The 24,458-nt window shown below is 39.1% G+C and overlaps 2 protein-coding genes across 3 annotated transcripts in view; both read right to left on the bottom strand.

Annotated features, from left to right (window-relative positions):
• Positions 1-3: 3 nt before the first annotated feature.
• prkg2 (protein kinase cGMP-dependent 2) lies at positions 4-20,600 on the bottom strand. The gene is made up of 19 exons (XM_057362086.1): positions 20,393-20,600; positions 18,911-19,400; positions 17,791-17,957; positions 17,112-17,225; positions 15,541-15,646; positions 15,043-15,106; positions 13,381-13,458; positions 11,452-11,546; positions 11,228-11,296; positions 11,027-11,125; positions 10,351-10,504; positions 10,098-10,234; positions 9,761-9,850; positions 9,365-9,506; positions 9,128-9,291; positions 8,890-9,012; positions 8,689-8,751; positions 8,197-8,263; positions 4-1,015 (listed from the first exon to the last, which is right to left on the bottom strand). Exons 2-19 carry the CDS (start codon positions 19,390-19,392, stop codon positions 920-922), a joined length of 2,310 nt encoding a protein of 769 aa, XP_057218069.1. The 5' UTR covers positions 19,393-19,400; positions 20,393-20,600; the 3' UTR covers positions 4-919.
• Positions 20,601-21,710: 1,110 nt separating this feature from the next.
• rasgef1ba (RasGEF domain family, member 1Ba) overlaps positions 21,711-24,458 on the bottom strand; it is a 40,509-nt gene continuing 37,761 nt past the window's right edge. For both annotated transcript variants that reach the window (XM_057322235.1, XM_057322228.1), the window contains exons 13-14: positions 23,967-24,039; positions 21,711-23,218 (exon numbers count right to left, since the gene is read on the bottom strand). In XM_057322235.1, coding sequence (XP_057178218.1) covers positions 23,194-23,218; positions 23,967-24,039 — 98 coding nt within the window. In that variant the 3' untranslated portion in view covers positions 21,711-23,193. The remainder of the gene's footprint in view (positions 23,219-23,966; positions 24,040-24,458) is intronic.

Genomic DNA, 24,458 nt, shown 5'->3' with positions numbered 1-24,458 from the left:
ATTTACAAACCACTAGAGTGCAACAAAAATAAAAAGTGGAAGAAAAGTCAACACAGCAAAGCTAACCTAAATCACTGTATTTTCTATACAAATTCAACATGTACAATGACAATTAATGACTATGCAAAATATCTTGGGATCTTTTCTGATTACTCAAACTTAAATACATCAAAAACTAAACATTTTCTATTCATATAAAGAATGAAAATAACCACAAATCGTCAACTATTACATCATTAAAAACACATTTGGCTCAGGTGCAGAGGTGAGGCCAACGTGAACCTCACAAGCTCCAGGAAAAGTCACTAAAAATACTACTCCTCACACAACTCTGCTTGAATTTCCCAAACTGCAGTGCAAGTCAGTCTTTGAGGTTAACCTCTTAAACCTCATCAGTGCCATATTCACAGTCACGGGTGGTTATCACCTTCTAGAGTTCAAATACATTACATCATTGACACTTCTAAAACAAGGCACATCTCACCTTCCTGTCAGACCGCAAAATGTCTCCACGTCTTTAGGTAAATATTACCAATGGTTTCACACTATTCTCTACAATGCTCACTCACACACAGTCCTCTTACGTGCCTGCGATATAATTTCTGCCAAACTATTTCTCAACAATGCATCTCATGTCCATCCCAATGTACTATATGGCTCTCCATTTAAACACTCTGACATCATAATAATGCAACAATTTCTTTCTTAAGTGTCTCCTCCTCTGCTGTGCCTCCCACTCCACCGCAACAGCAGATTTCAGTCAAGGAGTCTTTTGTTTCAGCACATAAACTGATTCTGATTGTTTCATGATCAGAGGATCCTTGTAAGAGAGGCAAACATGTTGGAGATGAGAAGTGTCAGGAGAGATTTGTGGAGCTCACACTGTTTGAACACACTCAGGGGTGCATACAGGGGTCCCTTAGAAGTCCACGTCCCAACCCGACATTTCATCCGGAGGAATCTCTTCGTCGGGGGGATAATTGTCAAAGTAACTGTGGTCCGTGGGTCCCTTCACCTGGAGACACAGATCAATAGTGAGAGAAAACATTGAAATAGTTGAGCTCGCCCAAAACAATCATTGAGAATTGCATTGATATTTGTCATCGTAACATTAGTTTAAATAATAATTATTTGTTCTTTCATCCACTTAAAGGGATAGTTTACCCACAAATGAAAATTATGTCATGAATTACTCCCCCTCAAGTTGTTCCAAACCTGTTATAAATGAGAGACAAAGTTCTGGCATGAAACTCTAGATGGCGCAGTCCTTAAGTCTAAACCGATCTGACATAATCATTTTACTACACGGCGCAGCTGATTGGTTCCTTCCGTATCAGCAGCCAATGAGCTTGCTGCTTTACGTTTAACACTTGGCAAGGGATTGTTGTAGCAGTGCAGAGCGTTTCAGAAAGCATCTGGATCTAAGATAAGTGAATGATCTTTTACCCCTTACTTACTCGCTGTGCATAATGTGTGGTCTGCCTAATTTATTTGATCCAGAATGCAGCGGCAAGAGTGGTCTTCAATGTATAGAAGAGATGCTGACACCGGATACACTGTCGTGTGGCTCTCGGGAACGCGCGCTGGAAACTAACCCTTAAATCAGAAAGTTTTTGAATAGAGTCGTTAGTTTTGTTTGTTTGCGCACAAAAAGTATCCTCGTCGCATTAAATTAATTTATACTGAACCACCGGAGTCGCGTGGACAATTTTACGATGTCTTTACGCACTTTCAGCGCTTTGAAGATTGGTTGCGTTGCAATCTAAGGAGGAGTCAGAAAGCTTCCAAAACTACCTTAATTTGCGTTTTGGGGAAAAATGGAGGTCCTACAGATGTTAAACTACTTGAGGGTGAGTAATTAATGGCAGAATTTTCACTTTTGGCAAGAGTTACCCTTTAAGTAACATTGGCTCCCTATAGTCGCTCGCATAAAATTCTCTTGGCCTACAAGACGACCACTGGTTCGGCACCCTCATATCTTCAATCGCTAATACAGACTTATGTACCTGCCAGATCCCTACGCTCTGCAAACGAACTGCGTCTTGTAGTGCCATACCAAAAAGGGAAAAAATCACTCGCACGCACCTTCTCTGGATCTGTTCCACATTTGTGGAATGATCAGCCCGCTGCTACAAGATCAGCAGATTCTGTTGCCATCTTTAAGAATTGGCTGAAAACACATCTCTTCCGTCAGCACCTAACCGATTAGTTCGGACTTCTATTTCTTTTCTACTCTTTCTATCCTTATAAAAAATGTAGCTTTTTATACTGTGGTAGGCAATATGAGACCAGTTTTATTGCGCTTATGCTTTTTGTTGTCCTTATGTTGTTCCAATTGCTTCCAGTGTTTACCTCGTGTGACTAAATGTAAATGATTTAGAAATGATCAACCATAACAAGTTCAAATAAGTTTTATGTTAGCAGTCTTGCATAGTATGCTTGAGCTAATATTAAGCTATTTGCAGCAGCATTTACGCATCTGCGTTTATACAGCTTGAGCAACATGCAGTCAAGAGCACGTATCGCTCAGACAAGTAACTGATATTAGAACAGGCTACATGAATAAACTTTCTCGGTCGTTTGTATTTTTACTGGTGTACAGCCTGTCCTAGGAACCAAAGCTATTGTCCACACGGACTGATTTAAGTGTTGCACAGGAAGACAATTGATGGATGCTCATCACTGCACGCTTGTATATGCTCTTATAATGCGTTTTATGCATTCCTGTTACTAAATCCATGTATATGTTTGTTACCTAGTACACGTATTGTCCCGCGATCTATCGTGGCTTCCATCGGCGAGTGTTGAGCGCCGTAGCGGCTGTAATTTGCAGAGAGAGAACTAGAGCTTGTTAATCGACGTCACGCAGAGTTGAATGTTGCGCCATCTTGGGAAGATGGCTGCTAGTGCGTTTAATGAAGTGTTTTCACGAGTTCGCCTCGCAGGTAATAAGGTGGGAAGGATAGTATGCGTATTTGGCGTGCTGTCCTGAGGCGAGGGCACGGAGCTCTGTGATTCTCCCAGAACTCAGGGCACCTGCCCCTTGACCGTAAGGAAGATGAGACTTCTAGTGGAGCGGGCACTACTGCAGTAGTGTGGAGTAAAGATTAAAGGCAGAAGTATTAGTCATCAGAAGGGTCCACGGTCGTCCGCACAGCCCATCCGTGTGCAGCCCATTTTTTGAGACTGCGTGGACGTTCCACGTACAACAGCGCATATGCAAAAAAGTGCCCTAGTCCACTAGGGGTCAATACACACACAGATAGTGTGCAGTGAGTCGTTGTCGAAGAAGAATGATACAAAACCAACACACTGAAACCAAGAACAGTAAGCTTAGAAGCATATCCTTCTCCATACTGTTTGGTTGTTGTTCTTGTTGTCTTGCTGTTTGCTCAGATTGTTTGCAATGACGAAAACACTTCCTCAATCATTAATTTGCAGTGGGTCTGTAAATGACGTGACTCAGTGCTGCCCTCTGACGGTCTGGTAAAGCACAATTACTCATTTGTATTGCGCATGTGTTGAACTCGGACGTCCGTGCTTAATCCGTGATGAGTACGCGTTTGTGCGCGAGACGGATACGGACGCGGAAAGTCAAGTAAGCCCGCGGCTTAAGGTTCCTGGGGAAGCGAAGGAGGTATAGGCTGCAGCGGCCTCAGAGGTGGTGTCTGCTGCGGCAGAGCACAGGTCCCTGCGGGGGCGGTCGCTGCGGCGATACTGGGTTTGTGTTGGGTGGTGTCTGCAGCAGCCGTAAAAAGAGCTGGCCCCTGCGAGGGTGGCTGAGGCTGTGGTGGTGGAAATGCGGGTTCCTGCTGGGGTGTAGGTCCTGTTGAAATGGTGCTTACTGAACAGTGGATTGTAGAAGTGAGGGACGTGGAGGGGGGATGGGATCACTGCATAGATGCTGACTTGTGTCTGCTGCGGCAGAGTATGGGCCGGAAGCATGGATCCCTGTCGGGGCGGTAGCTGCGACGATACTGGCTTCTGGGGAAGTGGTGGGGGGTGGTGTCTGCTGCAGCAGAGCGTGGGCTTGGGGAAGTGGTGGGGGGGTGTCTACTGCGGCAGAGCATGGGCTTGGGGAAGTGTCTGCTGCAGCAGAGCATGGGCTGGAAGCACAGGTCCCTGCGGTAGCAGTTGCTGCGGCAATACTGGCTTCATGTCGGGTGGTGTCTGCTGGGGCAGGGCATGAGATAGAAGCACGGGTCCCTGCCGGAGCGGTTGCTGCGGCGATACTGGCTGGTGGTGGACAGGAGAAGCCTGGTCGGTGGTTGAAAGGTTGGTGCTAAACAATTTTAGTGATGAGGGTCCGGTGGGCTTCTCGGATGAGGGAGCGCTCTGACCGGATGTAAATTTTGAAGGCCTCTGATGACCAGAGCCTCTGATGACCATCAATGGCCTCTGATGACCATCGGATGAGGCAGCGCTCTGACCGGATGTAAATTTTGAAGGCCTCTGATGACCATCAATGGCCTCTGATGACCATCGGATGAGGCAGCGCTCTGACCGGATGTAAATTTTGAAGGCCTCTGATGACCATCGGATGAGGGAGCGCTCTGACCGGATGTAAATTTTGAAGGCCTCTTGATGGCCTCTGATGCTAAATAGCATTTGTAGCCTACTATACTGTGCCACACATGTGTTTATATTCATAATTTGTTATTGCCTAAATACACCATGCCTAATTGTATTGATTAGGTGCTATTTCCGTTAATGATGAAGATTGATTGTCTGATGTTTATGTGTACATTTGTGTACCATGTCAGTGTGTAAATGGTTCTCAGTATATATGGTTGTAAATATACTCTTTATTGTTTATTTAGACCATTAATACAGATATCATTGCCAAAGAATAAGTGGTGCAGATGTCAACCAAGACTATCAATAAATGCATCTTTGTGAAGAATCTCTTTTTCAATCACTGATTCTTTTACCGGAATCCTGTCCATATTTGGCAGCCTCAACCAGCGTTTTATAGAGTCGTAGCGTAACTCCACTATGAATGGGGTCGCCATACTCAGCGAGTAATCTCATGTTTATCTAAGGTTGATGTTTTATCAGGTGTGATGAGTGTGCGCAATGGCAGAAGCATGTGCTTCATCGATTTTTAATGGCTCGACAGTAAGTATTAATGACATTTATCTTATGAATTAAATCATGATAATCTGCACATGTGGATGCTGGGCTCTCATCTTTTGGACTGCAGCGTATCATTGTTATTTAAAGGGCACATATTTTGCAAAATTCACATATATAATGTGTTAAAACATTAATACGTGTACACAGTGTCTGTAAACAAGCAGTCTAAACAGTAAAAAATGTGCTCACTCCTTTTTTAACAATTTGCGTAATACAAAAACCCTGCTGGTAAAAGCAAAGATTTGAATTCTGCCGTTAATGTCGTCACTCAACGGCAAAGCCCGCCCAGCAGTGGTGACGATCTGCCCTATTTGCTTAGACACAGTCCCATGTGGGAAGTACAACAGTCACCATTGTTAGATCGTCACTTGAGCTATACAATGTCTGCGCCACAGAGGCACTACAGTTGTTCTGTATTAGGATGTACCGACCAGCATAACTGTCTCCATAGACTCCCGCAAGCTGAGTTACAGAGAACAGCATGGTTAAATTTCATTTATGAAGGCAATGTCCCGCTGAGAATTGGTAAAGTACGGTAAAAAATGTTTCCGCCAATCATTTCACGCCGGACTGCTTCACGAATGAGGGCCAGTACAACGCTGGACTTTCAACGAGGTTGCTACTGAAACCGGGAGCAATACCAACACTTCGTGCCCAGTCCTCATATCCAACAGAAGCAGTAACGTTAAGTATCACACCTCATATTGTTGCTGATTAGTCTTTCAAAATTGCCACTCTTAATATGCTTGTTATCGCGCTATATTGGTAATGTTGCTAACAAAAGAAGTACAGCGTCTAACTGTATTTATTGACGCTGCCCTCACATGCTGTTGGGCTTATCATAAACAATACGTAAAGTAAGTGTGACAGTACATGATAGAACAACGTTGAAAGCGTAGTATAACTGTAGTAACGCTAAAATATACCTGCTCGACCTCCTTTATTCTCTGCCTCTGTAGTCATTTTACTGCAATTCCCACACGAGCACATGCACAGCGATTTATACATTATCATGACGGACCATGCTAATGGTTATCTTCGATCACTTGAAGAACGTTCATTTCACAATAACTGCACAATTACAACTAACCATTCGGAAACGTCCTGTTCCATTCTTAAGGTTGTCACTTCTTGTGTCTCTCCATCAGTGTCAGACTCATATAGGGCTGAACACCACTAACAATTACTGACATTTTGATGTTTTGTTTTAGCCGGTACACATCGGCTCTCACTAAAACACACAATCATAGGTAGTTTAGATGGTTAGAGTAAGGTTAGGGTTAGGATGTGGGTTAGGATAAAGGTTTCGCAAGTCTTGAAACACCAAGAATTTTGTGAAAACCAACAAGCCACGCCCACGGATCTGACTCGAAACACCATGGATTTAGTGAGAGCCTCAGCACGAGTTCCTGAAACTCCGCCCTCCTCTGGAGAGGGGGCCGCCCTCCTCTGGAGAGCTCATTAACATTTAAAGAGATACAAGCAAAATCGGTGCGTTTTTACACACACTCAAAAACAGGCAACTTCAACATGCTATAATAAATGATCCGCTGGGTATTTTGAGCTAAAACTTCACATACACACTCTGGGGACACCAGAGACTTATTTCACATCTAGTAAAACCATTCGAACAACCTCTCCTTTAACATTACACTTAGTGCACATCTATTAGAATTATGCCGGTCGGCGTAGTAGCCAAGGCTCACATAGTCATAGGCCATCAGTGTTAAGCCAGTTGGTTTGGTAGCCAAGGCTCACGTAGCCATAAACCACTAGCGTTAAGCTGGTCGGCATGGTAGCCAAGGCACACATAGTCGTAGGCCACTAGTGTTTAACTGGTCGGCATGGTAGCTGCGGCACACATAGCCTATAGGTCATTAGCGTCAAGCCGGTCGGCATGGCAGCCCAGGCACATATAGATAGTAATACATGATGTTCACATAGCCCTTCGGGGCAGCAGCAGTACATATGTCTTGGCGAAAGATCTGTTGGGGGGCGTTTATGTTTCTTGGCTTGCATCGTTCATTCTGTGTCTCCTGCTTTGATGGGGTTTTATTCATATACAGTATGTTATATGTGCAGCAGCAGCATTCCTTATTTGCACACAGCAGCATGTTGTGGATGTATTGGCAGTAGCAAGTCTCCGTACTTGCTCCGCCGCAGCAGCAGCGTAGCAGATCTATTCCGTCAAGACCAAATACATTTATGTCATGTACACAACCATGCTAAACCCTCCGAGAGTTGTCATGACAGAAATGACAGAGAAAGTTATGGCATGAAACTCTAGATGGCGCAGTCCTAAAGTCTAAACCAATCTGATATAATAACTTTACTACACTGCGCAGCTGATTGGTTCCTTCAGTATCAGCAGGAAATGAGCTTGCAGCTCTACGTTTAAAACTTGGCTAGTGAATGTTGTAGCAGTGCAGCGCGTTTCAGAAACCCTCCTCCTTCCCCAGTTACACATGTATAGATCTACTACTAGGTGATCACGCAAGCTATGGTGGTGTTTATTCATATGTTATATGAATATACATGTTATATGTGCCGCATCAGCATGTTGTGGATGTATTGGCAGTAGCAAGTCTTCGTACTTGCTCCGCCGCAGCAGCGTAGCAGATCTATTCCGCCAAGATTAAATACATTAATGTGTCATGTACACTACCATGCTAAACCCTCCGAGAGTTGTCATGACAGAAATTTCATTGTTATGTCGAACACACAGAAAGATATCTGGACAGGTGTTATCAACTGACATTTCTGGGACATCATTGACAACCCTATTAGGAAAAATTGCAATGGTAGTCAAAGGTGACCTAGAACTGTTTACTTTCCTAAATTCTTCAAAATATCTAATTTTGTGTTCAACAGAACAAAATCATTTACAATCATTTTTCCTACTATGGTCAGAAATGTCAGTTGCTAACATTTTTCCAAACATCTAACTTTGTGTTCAAAAAAAATTCTACAGGTTTGAAACAACTTGAGGGTGAGTAAATGATGACATCATTTTCATTTTTGGGTGGAGTATCCCCTTTAATCTGTATCTGTGTGGCTTACCTCTCTTTTAAGAGGTGATATCAGACTTCTGGACTTCAGACCACCCCAACTAAATCCTGTAAACCACCTACAAAGTTTGTTAAAACAACAAAGTCACAAATTATGTCAATTAAAGCATTTGTACAATACTTAAGGTGACAAGTTTATTTATGTCCATGTGGAGGGTTTCTCCTTTACGAAATACACCTCTCAGAAACCTTTTTAATTTCGAAAGCACCAGAACATATTTCTGTTACTAAGTCAAATTATCCTTTGGTTTGGCTACAATTAAAGAAATAGTCAAACAGACAAGACGATAAAGTGTAAGTCAACAGCATAGACCAACTGCAGTCAGCTTGTTGAATTTGTACAGCTGTGAGCTTTTTAAGGGCTGTCTAAACAGAGTACAGGTGCAGAGCCTCCAATGAAAATCCTCCATCTTTCAAACTACTGTGACATTTCTGTTTAACCAACACATTGTTGACATTGTGTTAAGATTAGGGTGTTTCTCACCTGTGTTTTTTTATATCTGTTATTCCATTCTTCAGATTGCCAAGTCGCTCTGAAGGGTTTTGCCTTCATGTGACAAAAACAACAACACGTATTTAAAGTAATAGTAAGTAAGTAATTTAAAGTAATAGTGTGTTACAGTGGGATAATAATAGTTTAAGAAAACATGTAGAAAAAGCACAAAGTGTTGACTGATGATCATACCTGCACAGCTTTCGAATAAGGTCACCTGGCCTTTTGGTAATCTTTTTCGGGAAGTCCATCTTCTCTATTCCTTTCAGTATGAATGTGTATATAATCATCTGATCTGAACCGGTAAAAGGGGGGCTTTAGGAAAAATCAGATGAAACATGGTTTAATAAACTGCCATATGCACTTACGCATCTATGCAAATTCCTTAAAAAGTATATTTGACCACACAGAGGACAGGACTGATGCAAACCTTCCCGTGAGAAGTTCAAAGATCAGGATTCCAAGAGACCAGAAGTCCACACTGAGGCCATGGCCTCTATTAAGAATTATCTCGGGTGCAACATACTCTGGAGTCCCGCAGAACGTCCAGGTCTTCTGCCCGCACTTGAGCTTCTTTGCAAATCCAAAATCCACCTGAGAAAAGACGCATTAGATTCATATTGCTACAACCAAATACATTTTGAGTTCACTCAGTGAGTTTGCTCACCAGTTTGACGTATCCATCAGAATCCAACATCAGATTCTCTGGCTTCAGGTCTCTGTATATGATCCCATTGTTATGAAGGTAGTCAAAGGCCTCTGTTACGCAGCCCACACAGAACTTGGCAGTGTATTCATCAAAACTCCCCCTGGATTAAAACATTACAGTAAAGCTCTCACACACGCAACACTTATAAAGTCCCAGCTGAAAAAACATCCATTCTGAAAGGAAGTTCTTCAGCAGTCTGGTCAGAACATTCACACACTAGCATTCCATTCTGAAGACCACCATCCAAAAATACAACATGTGCTGGTGATCAGCAGAGTTGCTCTTTTCAGAAGAGATGTTGTTTAGCGTCAAAACCAGTAAAACCTCTGTTAAGTGACTTCAGAGAAAGCTAACCTGTCTCTCAGAAGGCTCCAGATCTCTCCGCCAAGGCAAGCCTCCAATAGCATGTACACATACTTGTTGTCTTTGAAAGTACGATACATTCTAGAAGGAGAAAAGTAAAACAAAATCCAAACTGAAAAATGCCTGGCAAAATCACAGCCCACCCAATAATCCAAAACTTGCAAGTACAACAACCTTCCAATATTTATACAAAAATTAATAGAAACATTATGTTCAGTCACACTTTATGTGACACTTGCATCCCTCCTCCATATTTAAACCAAATCTGCACACTTGCTGCGAATACACATTGTGGTTTTATTTCTTATAAATGCAGACTTTGACATACTTAACAATGAAAGGAGAGTTTGTCTCAAGCAAGATCCTCCTCTCTGAATAAATATGCTCTTCCTGTTTGTTATCTACGATGTGCCGCTTCTTGATGCATTTCAGCGCAAACGTCACATTCTCATTCTTCATTTTCACCTAGAGAAAATCTGGCATCATTATCATTGCTCATGTCTCTCAAATTAAGATGTTTTAATGTGTAATTTATTTTATGATAAAGGCAATGTGCATCATAGGGTGCACAAGATTCTAACCAATTCAACCCTGCCAAAGCCTCCAACTCCCAGCGTGGAAATAACCTCCAGACTGACGAAAAGTATAGCAGATGCAAAGCTGCTTTCTTTCTCGTTCAGCTCTATCATATCATGTGACACTGGTGGAGTGGACGGGGTGCTGCTTCCTGACCTCCTGAAAGAATTAGTGAAGATTTACACAACAATGATCATTGATTATATTTAAGAAAGAGGCAAATATCTGAATTAGATAGACTGCAATTGTATAGTTTTCAGGGCTTCGCGAATAATCGCATCCAGAATAAAAGTTTGTGTTTACATAATCGGTGTACTGTGCATATTAATTTTGTATTTGTACACAAACACATATTTAGGACATATTTACATGTATTTATTTATATTTACCAATCATTTTAATTATATATGTTTATTAATTTTTATATTTTTCTTAAATATATGCATGTATGTGTCTGTGTTTATAAATACAAAATTAATATGCACAGTACACAGACTTATATTATGTAAACACAACCTTTTATTCTGGATGCGATTAGTTGCCATTAATCATTTGACAGCCCTAATATTTTTGCCCTAATAAATTTGTTTATGGCACAATACGTTAGTACCAAATCAAGAACATTTTTATACCTCTCTCTACATTTATATATTATATGAAAAGTACACAGTTAGTACTTACTTTGCATTTCTTTTCTTATCATCTCGAGCTAAACTATCAACATAACTTTGCAGGTACTTCTTTAGTTCATCGAACGTTCCAACCGTCTGACTGAAAGTTCTGGTGGAAAACACAGTTCTTATTGTCAGTGAGATAAAAAATAAATAAAAACACATTAATTACCAGAACAATGAATGCGATGATACTGAATTGTGAACTCACTCTCGATCAATAACAAGGCATTCCACACCATCCTCATCTGCTACTATATTGGCAGATCTGACATCATCACTGGGATTTGAAAATACAGGGACATATCAAATGCATTAGACATTACAGCGCCTACTAAAATTATTGACATTTTGGGCAGCAATTGAATATGTGTCATAATAAACACAGGATCAACACTGTTCACATAAAAGCTACCCATTGATGTTCATCTGTACCTGATGAGGGCTTTCTCGCCAAAATAATCCCCTTTCCCTAAGGTGTTGATGATCTGAGGCTCTTCATGATCCTGTGTGCTTTGTGTGACTTTAATCTGGACAACATACAAAGATAACCAGAGATTGACAGTGTGTTGTAAATTAATTTTCAATTTTACAATTTGTATTAAAGCTGCAGTCCATAATGTTTGCTGTTATATCACATTCTCTGTTTGAATCGTGAAACTGCAGGTTACTTTCCGTAATTATCGTTACTTGGATTAAAATCAAATGTGTCAAAATGACATTTCCTGGAATGCTTTTTGTAGTTTTTTTTCTTCATTTTTACAGATTCCAGTAAAAACAATCCTTCAATCGAAGACAACATGTAGCCAAGTCAATATTAATGGTATTGAAGAAATCGAGCCTCTTCATACAATTGGATTCATCCCCAATTCTGTAAAATGATCCACTAAACTACGGTGACCCTCTTGACCTTTCTGATAGGCAGTTTTGGGTGACTAGCACTAATGGCCTTATTCCCGACACGCTCCTGGACATGGTGGCGACAGGCTGACAAGAACCATCATTTCCGGTAATTAAATTCGCTCCCCCCTGTAAAACATCTTCCTTCCCCCCATCTTGAGCTACAGTGGGGCAGAGACCAACAGGGGACCCAAAGCTGACTAGCTCATGCTAAACAGTTCCTGTTGCTTCCCAGTGGAGAGCTCTGTCTCTTAACCCCTACAGTGTCAAATTACTGATTTAGCTCAACACACTCGACCTCCCACAGACACAGCTCAACGGCTCTAGCTAAATTCATGAGGATTACTGCTATAGAGAAATAGTCATCCATAAGTCAAATCACCTTTTTTCTACAATTTTTCTTGATGGTTTAACTTCAGCATTAGATGGTTTGAGCATACTAAAGGTAACATCAATGGTGAATTCGGAAGAATGAGGTATACACTGTTGCTTTTACTGGAAATAAATAATAAAATGATATGAATCATAACATTACAAAGTCACATCATACTGCATATCTCCATATTCATTTCAATTGTGCCAATAAAAAATACCCGTAAAAAACTGTAATATTCCTGTAGGTGGGACCAGTAAGTAAATTTGTTTTTCATGTTATTTTACACCCAAAACTTGTAACTTTGCAGTCTATTTCTGTATTATTGTTTACAGCATTTTAAAAATTCTGTAAAGTAAAGTAAAATGTTGTATATGTTAAAACGAATGGAATTGTGATGAGACATGATCAAATCTTTAGTTTCATACACAAAATGCAGTAAATATATTGCAGTGCGAAAGCTAAGGCCACCACTAAAAATGCTATAATATTATATTTTTCAAATTTAAATTTTTAATTCTTTGTATTTGGTACGTGTCACTTTTGCTAATGCAAAATGCATTATAGCAAATGCTCAAGCTAGTATGGTCTTCACAATTTTATGCAAAACCTGACAACCTACTGTATATTATATTCCTGTATATAATTCAAAGAACATCTTGTGAGCTTCAATGGTCGTGGAGAACTCTTATTTACAATCTAAAATATTTTGTACAATGAAAGTGATGTGGTCAATGAAACAAGGTGAATGAAATATATTTGATCAGTGGCCAGAATAGTGCAGAATCTCACATATTTACTGTATTTTTTATATTTTTTATTACTTTTCTTTATTTAGTCAGTTTTTTTTCAGCCTTACCTAATTGTATGTAAAGCAACAATTGTATTATTGTATGCTTAGCAATATATAAATAAAAAATTGAATTAAATGTATCATTTATATATTAATACATTGATTGAAAATTTGCAACGTGTTGTTTATTTCTAGGTTTGCATTTGTAATCCTGGATTTTTAATGAAGTCTCAGATTTATTGACCCTTCAATCCCAACCCTTTCCCAGACAATCTGATGATAATGTATTGCACATTACCTTTCCATTGGCAATTATGTAGAAGGTGTTTCCTTCCTCTCCCTCTCTGATGATGTAATCTCCTTTATTATAATACTCCTGATCAGGAAACACAAGACAAACCTCGTTTAGCCATTGATTTACTATCAAGCCATTGCTGTCATGTTCCCGTAGGGATGACCCCAAGGGAGGCAACAGGAAGGCTGCCATCTTTGACTCCATATAAGACGATATGTCCCCACATCCTCTGCACTGTATCATTTTTGTTTTACAAAGGTTATAAAAGTACTGATAAGTATAGGACCCATATTCTTGACAGTTACATTTTAGTGTTCACACCCAGGCAATAACATCTTTCTAATAAACAACAATAAAATAATTGATTATCAGAACTGATTGCAATGTTCATGGATAAGCTGTTAATATAACTAAAGATGGTGTGATTACATTGAAAACATATATGTTATTATTGCTGCTCTTTGTGTGAGATAAAATCTTGTTTAAATTGTATAAAAATATATTGAATATTGCATTGAGCTTCATAAAATCATATAAAATATTCTAGAAAATAAAAGTGGTCATTTACTATGCTGTTGAATTAAGAGCATATTTCAATTGGAAGCGAGGATCCCTCGCTCTGAAGGGTAGATGGGAACTTTGGAGGGTGATGTGCAATTGTATCTTATAATAAAGCCATTTAGAACACAATAAAAATCAACGTCACTTTCTCTTTAGTTGACACGACTCTTCGTGTGGTGTCTCCTTCCCACAGTGCCCTTCAGATGCACAAAAACGCAGTTTGAAATTCACCCATAAACTCAACTGCCCGAGAGTCTTTGAGCACTGAAGGAGTCCAAATTTCTCCATCCATGAGCTCCATCTCCAACAACATGACTCTCTCGGAGCACTGCTGTTTCATTAAAGAAGCTCTCTCGGCATGCCACGGCTCTCAAAAACATTTGTCTGCTCCTAGCGTTCCTCTCCGCATTCCATTCCCCACTGTTTAATGATAGAGTTCCACATTATCTGCATGTTTCAGTGCGAAACATCTGGGCCACTATTGGGTTACATTGGTTCCAAACCCCTAGAGAGGGGAATATAATCAACTTCATCGGAGTGATTGAATAACGACATTCTCCCATTCGACCCCAGGGGCCAACAATCGAGAGGAATGTCCTTGATGTTTTTTCAGCATTGAAGAACGCGAGGAAGGTTATTTGACATTGAGTTGACAAAGTCCACACTCTTTTAGAAAAACTCTCTTCGGCCCCTCATGGAGAAGTGGAATAAATCAGTCATCGACTGGCATTGGCTGCTAAAAACATCTTTAACAAATCACTCGTCCCCTCGATTTGAGCGAACACTTCGCTCAGCCTTATTCAAATAACTATGGTAACACTACACCGTGCCAAGTGATGAAAGATGTAATATTAGTACTGTTTATCCCAAATTGTCACTTTCGGTCTCGATGGCTGAAGCCCAAAAATGAAAATTCTATCATTTGCTCACCCTTAAATTGTTCCAAACCTGTGTAAATTTCGTTGTTCTGCTAAACACTAGGAAAGGGTGAACTATAACATGCTTGAATAGATTTTAACTGGCAAATTAGTCTATTAAATCAGATAGGGGTGCCTTGTTTCTTTTAAATCACCAGACTTCATTACTATTTTTAGATTTACTTACCACCTCTAAGCAGTCGACAATCTTAGTTAGTTTATCCCCAGGCAGACTGCCAAGAAGCGAAACACTAAAATAAAAGCAAAAACTCAGTTGCGGGAGACAATGTTTTTGACATTTGTTCATGTTTAAACACAAATAGTATGTAAATGTACATGATCATGTCATGTCAAATATGCAGAATGTTAAATAAGCTTGAACTGATGCAGATATTTTCAGACTGCTTCCTTCAACACTGAGGTTTTTTATATTTGTATATTTGCAGAGTGATATAGAAAGCATGTGCGTTTATTTTATTTTATCTTATATAATATCTATTATGTATCTGTCATAATTAGAATATTTGACCTTAAATATAATTTTTTATGTAAGCAATGAGGTCACAGAGGCAACTGAACATCATGACCTTTATTATAATTAGCTCAGCTAATGTCTAAAAAAGGTTTTGTTTTGTTTGTTTGTTTAATCTTTAACATGTTTAGGAGGATGAAAGAACAGGTTTACCTCCTAAGGAAGTTGCGGTACTGCTCGTGGCGAGCCTCTGCAGTCATCCGCATGATGTTGTGAAAGATCTCTCGATCGAGGGCCCATGTCCTCACGTTGCTGACAGCTGCAACCATCACAGCAGGTAAGAGAAATACCACCATATCTTTGTTTTTCCCTTCACTGAGTGATTTATATTTAACCTTCAATGGTTCATTGACCAGGAAACAACAGCTGCTTCCAATAGGGATAGGAAGTGGTTACATTTTATTGAGCTGACTCAAAAAGTTAAGGCACAATTATTATGTATTCAATTTCAAGAATCAAAATAGTTTTTCATAGTTTTTCTTAGTGAATTGACCTGAAGGCTTCTAATGGTCAGTTTAAAATTTACTTCAGGAAGAGTCGTGCAAGCGCCAGATTGATTTATTATTTAACATTATTGAGTTTTACAGCACATCAGTGCTCTTTCAGGACGGGAAATAAAATATATTTTGAGGGCAGGCACCTATTTAGAATTATAGGAAACATTGGAAGGATTTGTCAACACAGGACAAGCTCATTCGATTTAAGAAGGTGGACAAACAACCAAACAAAATTACTGTCAAGCCAATAAGATTAACATGACAAGACGACAAAATTCACAAGATGTTTCTGTGGGTTTCAGCTGTTTGTTTGATAGCCTGTGGCTACATGTGGCCAATCCATGGTCACAGCTTGCTTTAAAAACAAATGGGTTGCCGTGTTTGAATTTAATGCAGGACTTTTATATCATCTAGTTTTCATTGAGACATTTTACACATGAAACAACTCTTCAGTACGCACAACAAACATTTTATTATTTAAAGAGATAGTTCAGCCAAAAATAAAAATCCTGTCATCATTTACTCAACATTTGTTCCAAATCTGTATACATTTCTTTGTTCTGATGAACACAGAAAGATTTTTAGAAGAATGCTTATAACCGAACAGTTCTTGGTCACCATTGACTACCATAGTAGGAAAAATCACAATGGTAGCGTATAGTGCCCCAGAACTGTTTGCTTTCCTTCATTCTTCAAAATATCTTTTTTTTGTGTTCAACAGAACAAAGAAATTTAAAAAGCAATTTTTCCTACTATAATAGTCAATGGTGGCCAAGAACTGTTTGGTTACAAGCATTCTTCAAAATATCTTCATCTGTGTTCATCAGAACAAAGAAATTTATACATATTTGGAGAGTGAACTGTTCCTTTAAAGCAGTGGTTCTCAAACTTTTTCGTTGTTAGGCCCCCTTAGGGGCCCCCGTGTAGGGTGCATCACTTTGCGGCCCCCCAAATAAAGACTTATAATCGTAAACTTAAAATTTGTATTAAACCAATAACATGTTCATTTATACAATGCTGAAACATCAATTCTTTTGGTTTGTGGGATTCTTTTTCTGATGTTTGATTGCATATAATCTATGATACATTTCTATATTTCATAAAATGCCACAAAATCTGTGGCCCCCCTGAATCCATTTTAGGACCCCCAGTTTAAGGACCACTGCTTTAAAGTGGCTAAATCACCAAATCTCAGACATACAATCAGAGCACATATAAAAGATTTACCTTTGACTGATGCAGTCCTGGTACAGTTGTACAAGATGGCTAATTCACCAAATGTGGTCCAGACTGAGATTGACGTGAGCAGTTTATTGTGCTGGTAGACATCCAGCTTGCCATCTGTAAGAATCAAACATTCTTATTTAACACCACACTGTAAAAAACTGCTGTAGTTATGCAGTTGCCTGTGACTGCCTGTAGATTTATATTTATCTAATTTAATGGCAACAGTTTGTTCAAAGATAAATTAACATTAAACATTAACAAGTCTTTATCTTTGAAGAAAAAAAACTCTAAAATAACATCATCATGCAAAGCATTCTGGGAACCAGAAATCCTCATCAACCTTTTTCTGTTTTTTTTTCTTCAAATTTTGGTTCCCAGAATGCTTTGCATGAGGCTGTTATTTTTTTCTGTAAAGATAAAGACTTGTTAATGTTTACTGTTCATTTATCTTTGAACAAACAGTTGCCAGTAAATAACATAAATGTTAATTTAATTTTGTTTTTAAATACTTTTTACATTCTAAATTACATTTGCAATCACGTTGACCAAATAAATTATTATGATTATGACAGTAACAAATTGTACATATGCACAGTTTGTGGCATATGTATTTTCCCTCATATGAACACATACATAGGAAAAATACAATACACAATTAAACTGCACATTCAATTCATACCTGCGAGCACAAACAAGTGATTCCCAGGCTCCCCCTGTTTAATGACGTATTCTCCCTGCTGGTACGTCCTCTCATACATACATTCCACCATGTCTTTCACCTGCTGCACCTCCAGTCTCCTCAGATACTGGTTCTTATTCAAGGCATCTGTGAGGAGCTTTTTCACACTGTTAAAAACACACATTTGTCAACTGTTACATTGTGTCAAATTTGCTTTAAAGGGATAGTTCACCCATAAAATAAAATGTATTCACGCTCATGTTGTTTAAAACCTGTATATGACTCTTCAGTAGAACACAAAAGAAGATTTCGAGAAATGTCTCAGTGGCAAGTCAATAGGGCCAATGTTGTTTGCTTACTAATGTTCTTCAAAATATCTTCTTTTGTGTTGTGCAGAAGAAATAAAGTCATACAATGACTCAATGATGATAGAATTTGCATTTTTGTGTGAACTACCCCTTTAAGATACATTAGCTTTACATTATGAGTGTTACTCTGAAAGAATATATACAGTATATATATATTTGTTTTGTTAATTTTGGTGGCTAATAGGGAGAAACATAACACTTGATGGTTGGACTGTTGGATGACCACAAATGATTGACTAATTGGGCTGTTTTTCATGCCGTTTCTTTCAGCTATCAAGTGCACCAGTTGTTTGCTTGTCAGGATAATGAACCTCAGCATGGTCAATTTAAGATTCCCAACATAATGAGTATCTACACAGCATGGCCACTCAAGAGCTTAGCATATGAATAACACAGACTAATTACCAACATGAAAAATGGCAGATCTATTTCAGCTGTTTAAGGGTGCTTGATATTAGCTGAGATCCAATAATGAATGATCCTGTGCAACCACACTGAATAAAAAGAAATCACGTCACAAACCCTGCTCACATGGTGAACTTAGAAGCCTTAAAGTTAGGAAGGACATGTCTTTAAACCCATTTTACTCTTTATGAGAATGCATCTATTGAACGGATACTAGATTGTAATTGAGAGTGATGTCATTTCTTAATTTCATCAAATACTAAGACTAAGCAATATCTTAAAATATATCCATCTACTAGCATTGCAGAGCATAAAGCAAGAGAATAAGAATGCCCGGGACAGCTCACCTTTGCTCTTTCCAAACTCGTGCACTCTCAAAGTAAAATTTTGGAATACCGCTGGAATCGTAGGTTCTGGATGAAGGTTCTGCAGACACGCCAGCTTTTGCTCCTTTTCTCCTGTTGAGGGTGTCTCTGAGCAGGCCGGTAAGACATTGACTGACCTTTTCCTTAATAGGTGATGGCAGGAGATCCAACTCCCCTTGATTCTTTAGTGCATCCTGAAGCTTGTTAAATTGGAAGCACTTGTTCCTCAAAGCATCAGAGATCTCTGAGATTGTCTGTTTCTGCTGGGTCAGTTTCTCCTCTAGATGTTTGATCTGAAGCTCCTTGGCACTCAGGTCTTCATCTTTCTTCTTCAGTTGATTCTCCAGCTCTTCCACTCTAGCTCTGAGGACCTGAGGAACCGAACTCGATTCCACATTGTTTTTGGATTTGGCCGAGCCACTGACCTGCTTGAGAGGGTTCAGCTTCATTGAACCGTTCCCCATTTTGGCACCTAGAGGTTATAATAAAAGATGACTGAAGTTAAGTCCCATTCAGGTCACTGTGCTCATGTTTCCTGATAAATATATAAATACTGCTGCTGTTTATCTGGGCGTGTGCTGATCTCTTGTTGTCAGATATGATGCTGCCATTTGTCCCCTACAGAACACAACTTTGATGGTAAAGGTTAGAGGATCCTCCCAAGCCTTTAATCTACCTATCATTGATATGTATCTAATTATGAAGAGCTTAGACACTAGCACAAGACACAGAGTGATCATCCAACTCAGAGAGAGAGAGAGAGAGAGAGAGAGAGAGAGAGAGAGAGAGAGAGAGATCCCCAGTCATTTAGACATGATCAATAATTCAGATGCACAGTAATACCGGATGGCATCAGAACCCCATGAGCTGCAATATGCTCTTTCCAGAAATCTCGTGACGTCATTCTTTGCTAGACTCATTGAAGAAAACGAAATATTTTGCATTTCACTTTGAGTTACAAACATACAATGGACACTGCACACTCCTACTGCACAGAAAAAATGTTTTGAGCACAATTACAGTATTTATGTGCAAGACCTTTGAGCAAACGAAATACAGACGCCCACATCTTTATACATAAACTTTGTTAAAGACAAAGTACGCGAACCCAAAAAGAACGTACTTTTATTTAAATTTAGATTGGATGTTGAAATGACATGATATTTGTTTGATCTTTGTCTTTACATGAAATACTTTTTTTCATTTAGAGAGGACGTATGCTACAGTTATACATACGCAACCTTGCTAAACATACAATCAAATACTAAATCAAATCAATACTTTTTGCACTTTGTTGTATTAACGATTCAAATGTCAAAATTCCAAAATGATATTGAAAAGATGTTTATAATAGCATTACATATTGATAAAACGTTACACCTGTTCTTCCGGTTTATCATGCAATGACGTTTTAGGAAAGCATAAAGTTTCTGAACTGTTTTTAAATAACAGCTAAACTCCTACCGTTTTATTCTTCGACGTTACTCAAGCCAAGAAAGTAGAAAATAACGAAAAGAGATGCATATGGACGTCCTCGGTGGTCCCTGTCCACAGTGTTCACACGCCCCACACAACATAAAGACTGTCATTTCTCCAGAATAACGACACGTCAATCTCTCCAGCTTCATGGCAGCAGGATATTTTATTGATCTCTCTCTCCCTCTGTCTCGTATGTGCTGCGCGTCGGCTCTCTCTATTTATGGCTCTACTCAAATATTTTTTGTTGTTTATTTGTGTGTGTGCGTGTGTGCGTGTGTGTGTGTGTGTGTGTGTGTGCGTGTGCGCGTGTGCGCGTGTGCGTGTGCGTGTGTGTTCATGTTTGTATATCCCGGTGGGGACCTAAACCTGAACGCACACCAACACATGGGGACTCGTGTCACCGTGGGGACCAAAACTGAGGTCCCCATGCATGGGCAAAAAAGCTTATAAATTGTACAGAACAATATTTTTTTAAATCTAAAAATGCAAAAAGTTTTCTATGATTTTAAGGTTTAGGGGTAGGGTTAGGGGTAGGGGATAGAATATACAGTTTGTACAGTATAAAAAACATTACGCCTATGGACTGACCACACGAGATAGTAATCCAGACATGCGTGCGTGCGTGCGTGTGTGTTTGTTCAGTCTGAAGTACCGTTTGTGAGCATGTTGCACGTTTTGCATTTGTACATAATTCAATACCGTTATTTACGCACCGAGCATACATACATTACTTGTCATTTCTCCTTTGACTCTTTTTTGTAGTTGTAGAACATTTTATCCAGATTAATGTCTACATTTCATCTAGACATGCTTCAGTTTTGCGTATAGTGCTATTACAGTAATCCAAGAGTTCAGTTGAATTGATTCAAATGCATTAACATGAATAAAAGCCAACGAGTTACATCAGAGTGCTTGTAGCCTTTGACGATGAAAACCGCCAACATTCAAAGTTGACCATCATATGGACTGTGCATGAGCAAATATAACAGTGGGTGCTGCACACACACAGCATCAGTGTGGTTGTTAGAATTTAGAGAATATATAAAATAAGATATAAAAAAGGCTATACAAACTTGACTATATATATATTTCTTGCACGTCATCTCCACGTACCCATAAGTTCTTGTAACCTGTAAATAACATTGTATTCGAGGTCTGATTCACGACCAGCAGATGGAGACAATGGCTCATTTCTATCCCTTTATTAAAATAATAGTTAAATATTAAAAACGACTATAGCCTATTAACACACTTTAAATGACTTAAATTAAAGCAGACAAATACACACTCAAATATCTTAATTTCATTGGCATTCGTTTATTTAAATCTGTTTATCTTTTTCTCACTCCACAACACAACACTTCAGGAGGGTCTGAAACCCACCTCAACAGTCAAAATAAATACAAATATACACCGTTAAGAAAGACATATTTACATCAAAGAAAAGTATGTGTGATAATGGAAAGTTTCCATACGGGAAAAAGGTAGACATCAGCCAATATACGCAAACATGATAACGTGTGCTAGTACCTCCAAATAGTTTATCCTCATACAAACTTTTAGAAACATTATAAAATTAGATCGGGCAATATCTCATTACTATAAAACATGGACCTAGTACAAAATAACACAGAATACAGCTTGTGAGTATCTTTACAATATTTTAAATGATAAACAAATAAAGACAAGATATTAGAGTAAAATAAGAAAATATTAATAATAATATTAACGTATGAAAAACGAACTCCATACATCCTACAAGTGGATTCCAACCTGACTTATCACAGGTATGACAAACCTTCATGTAACAGCATAACTTCCTGAAAAGAACACGTGTAGTGTCCAATATAACCACCAGAGGACGACATAACACTACTCTATACTGACTATGGCCAGGATACTGAAACAACAGTAACTGTTAAGATTTTACTGACACTCAGTGAGCTTTCCTTCCATAAGCATTTCTTCCACAGCATAGTGACTATAACACTGAGAACAAACAATGTGGAGATTTCCTTCAACATGTCTACAGTAAATCCATGACGATAAGAAAAAAATAAAGATAAAGGGAGTTTTACGCTGCAGTTATCACAAAACAAGTTACACAAGAAAATAAATCGACGTCTTTATTCACAAAAGCATCCAGTGCATTCGGCAACCCATGGTGGGCTTTTCACACGCACAAATCGTCACTCACAGAGGTTAGAGCAATCAATGCATTACTTATGTCAAATGCATAAAAAACTGACACACACAATATCAAAAAATAGTGACAACATAAATCTACACTTAAATTAATGCTTTAGGTACAATACAAATATACAGTACTGGAACCAAGTACACACAATGCTGGTTTATATCTTTTTTTAACCTGTTCCAATTGAGTTTGCCAACCAGCGGCATACTCGTAGAGTCAATTAAGAATGAAAACCAACATCTAGATCACTTCGGCACATCATAGTTATAACCGGTTTGTGGTCAACAGACATCCCCAGTCCATTTCTCCTTCCACTCAAAGCAACCCTTCGTTTAAGAAGGAAAAACTAGTATAAAAAAGTCTGCACAAAGAGATGAAAAAGCCTGAAATATCCAGTAAGAAAGACAGAAAGAGAAGGGCCTTGCTGCTCTTTCCAACATAAAAAAGCACCTTTCTGCAAAATATGGATTGTCGTCTCCCTTTGAAAAACAGGGATACTTCTCACTTTTGGAGGGGGCAAAAGGGGAAACGGCGAAACGGCTTGCTTGTCAGAAGGTTCACTTCATTTTGAGCTCTTCGCACAACACAATTATGTCCTGTTTAACAAAGCTGACCTGCAAAATAAGAGAAGATTTTTTTAGCCGTCAAATTACAATTTTAAATAAACTTTTAATAAAGCAATACATCTTCTCATATACAGTATATGTACAGTATCTGCCCAGCTTCCTCCACTACATAAATCAAGTCTGAACTTATTTCACTGACAATAAAAGGCAACTTTGCCGTATGGAAATAATTTGTCTTCCTACACATCAGCTAATTTTTTTTCTGGGTGCTCTGCCCTGTTTTCATGGATTTTGGAGGGCTCCCATCCTTTCATTGAAAGGAAAGCTAACACTAGGCGGGGTTGAGCACGATCTGCTGATACAGACAGAATCTGTGCAGTGACAGATCCTGTCGCAGTGGTGAGGGGGAAAAAAAAAAGAGAAAAAAAATCAGCCCTCTGCAATCTCCGTGTCTGCCTCGCCTCACCCTCTCTCTCCCTCGCTCAAGCTGTAAAGCTATCAGGAAACGTGACTAAAGAGGAGCCAGGAGGCCTCACCCCTTCCAGCAAACACATATGTCTGTATCTATCACTAAATCTGTGTGATCTTTGGCGAAATGTTGGGAGTTCTTTTCCGTTTTTTATATTGATTCATGAATGTGAGATTACAAAAAGTGTAAGTAGCTTTATTAAAATACTAAAGTTTAGAGAAATATTAAAGACATTCTATCTTCAGACAGATAAGAATTTGTCTCAGTGTCTGAATGCATTGTCAATTGTCATTCTGTTTGAAACGTCATAATGAATCACATACACACCTGAGAGATTTCCATCTGTCCTTCTCCATGTTGTTCTCTGGCCCTTCACTTTCATATGATGCCAGATACAAAGCTGTTGAGAGATGAGCAAGATCAGACGAGTGTGTCAACATCCAGACACCTGTTTTCTTTCACGAAGAATGCAGTCATGTCTCTAACTTGGCTATATAGCGTGACAGTATTTCACACCTGAGATAGTCGTAACAAACGTGATTGACGTTGTGTTTGGTTTTTTAAAGAGCTTGTTGCGCAACTGTCTTTAGGGCAGGTTTATGAGACAAGCTTGCCAGATAACGAGTAAGCAGTAAAGCTCTGGTTGAGAGATGAAGACATGAAGAAAACAAGCGACATAGAATGTGGATGTGGAACTACTGGTTTATCAGCAACAAAAGGCATTCTGTCCTGAATTCATGTGGGTTAGATCAATCTACCAGGATGAGAGGGCATTTAGGGTTTTTAGGTTACGAATAAGAAAAATCTGCCAAATCCTAC

This window comes from Triplophysa rosa, linkage group LG2 (assembly GCF_024868665.1).
Source record: "Triplophysa rosa linkage group LG2, Trosa_1v2, whole genome shotgun sequence".
Classification (NCBI taxonomy): domain Eukaryota; kingdom Metazoa; phylum Chordata; class Actinopteri; order Cypriniformes; family Nemacheilidae; genus Triplophysa; species Triplophysa rosa.
This window is presented reverse-complemented; position numbering and strand designations above follow the sequence as displayed.

Bases quoted from the DNA above. Each gene is read 5' to 3' on its own strand.
- prkg2 (XM_057362086.1), bottom strand. From the start codon at position 19,392: ATGGGGAACGGTTCAATGAAGCTGAACCCTCTCAAGCAGGTCAGTGGC. The intron at 9,851-10,097 runs GTATGTCAAAGT...TTCTCCTTCTAG, and splicing joins AACTCTCCTTTCATTGTTAA to AATGTATCGTACTTTCAAAG. The intron at 1,016-8,196 runs GTAAGCCACACA...CTGTGTCTCCAG, and splicing joins TATCACCTCTTAAAAGAGAG to GTGAAGGGACCCACGGACCA.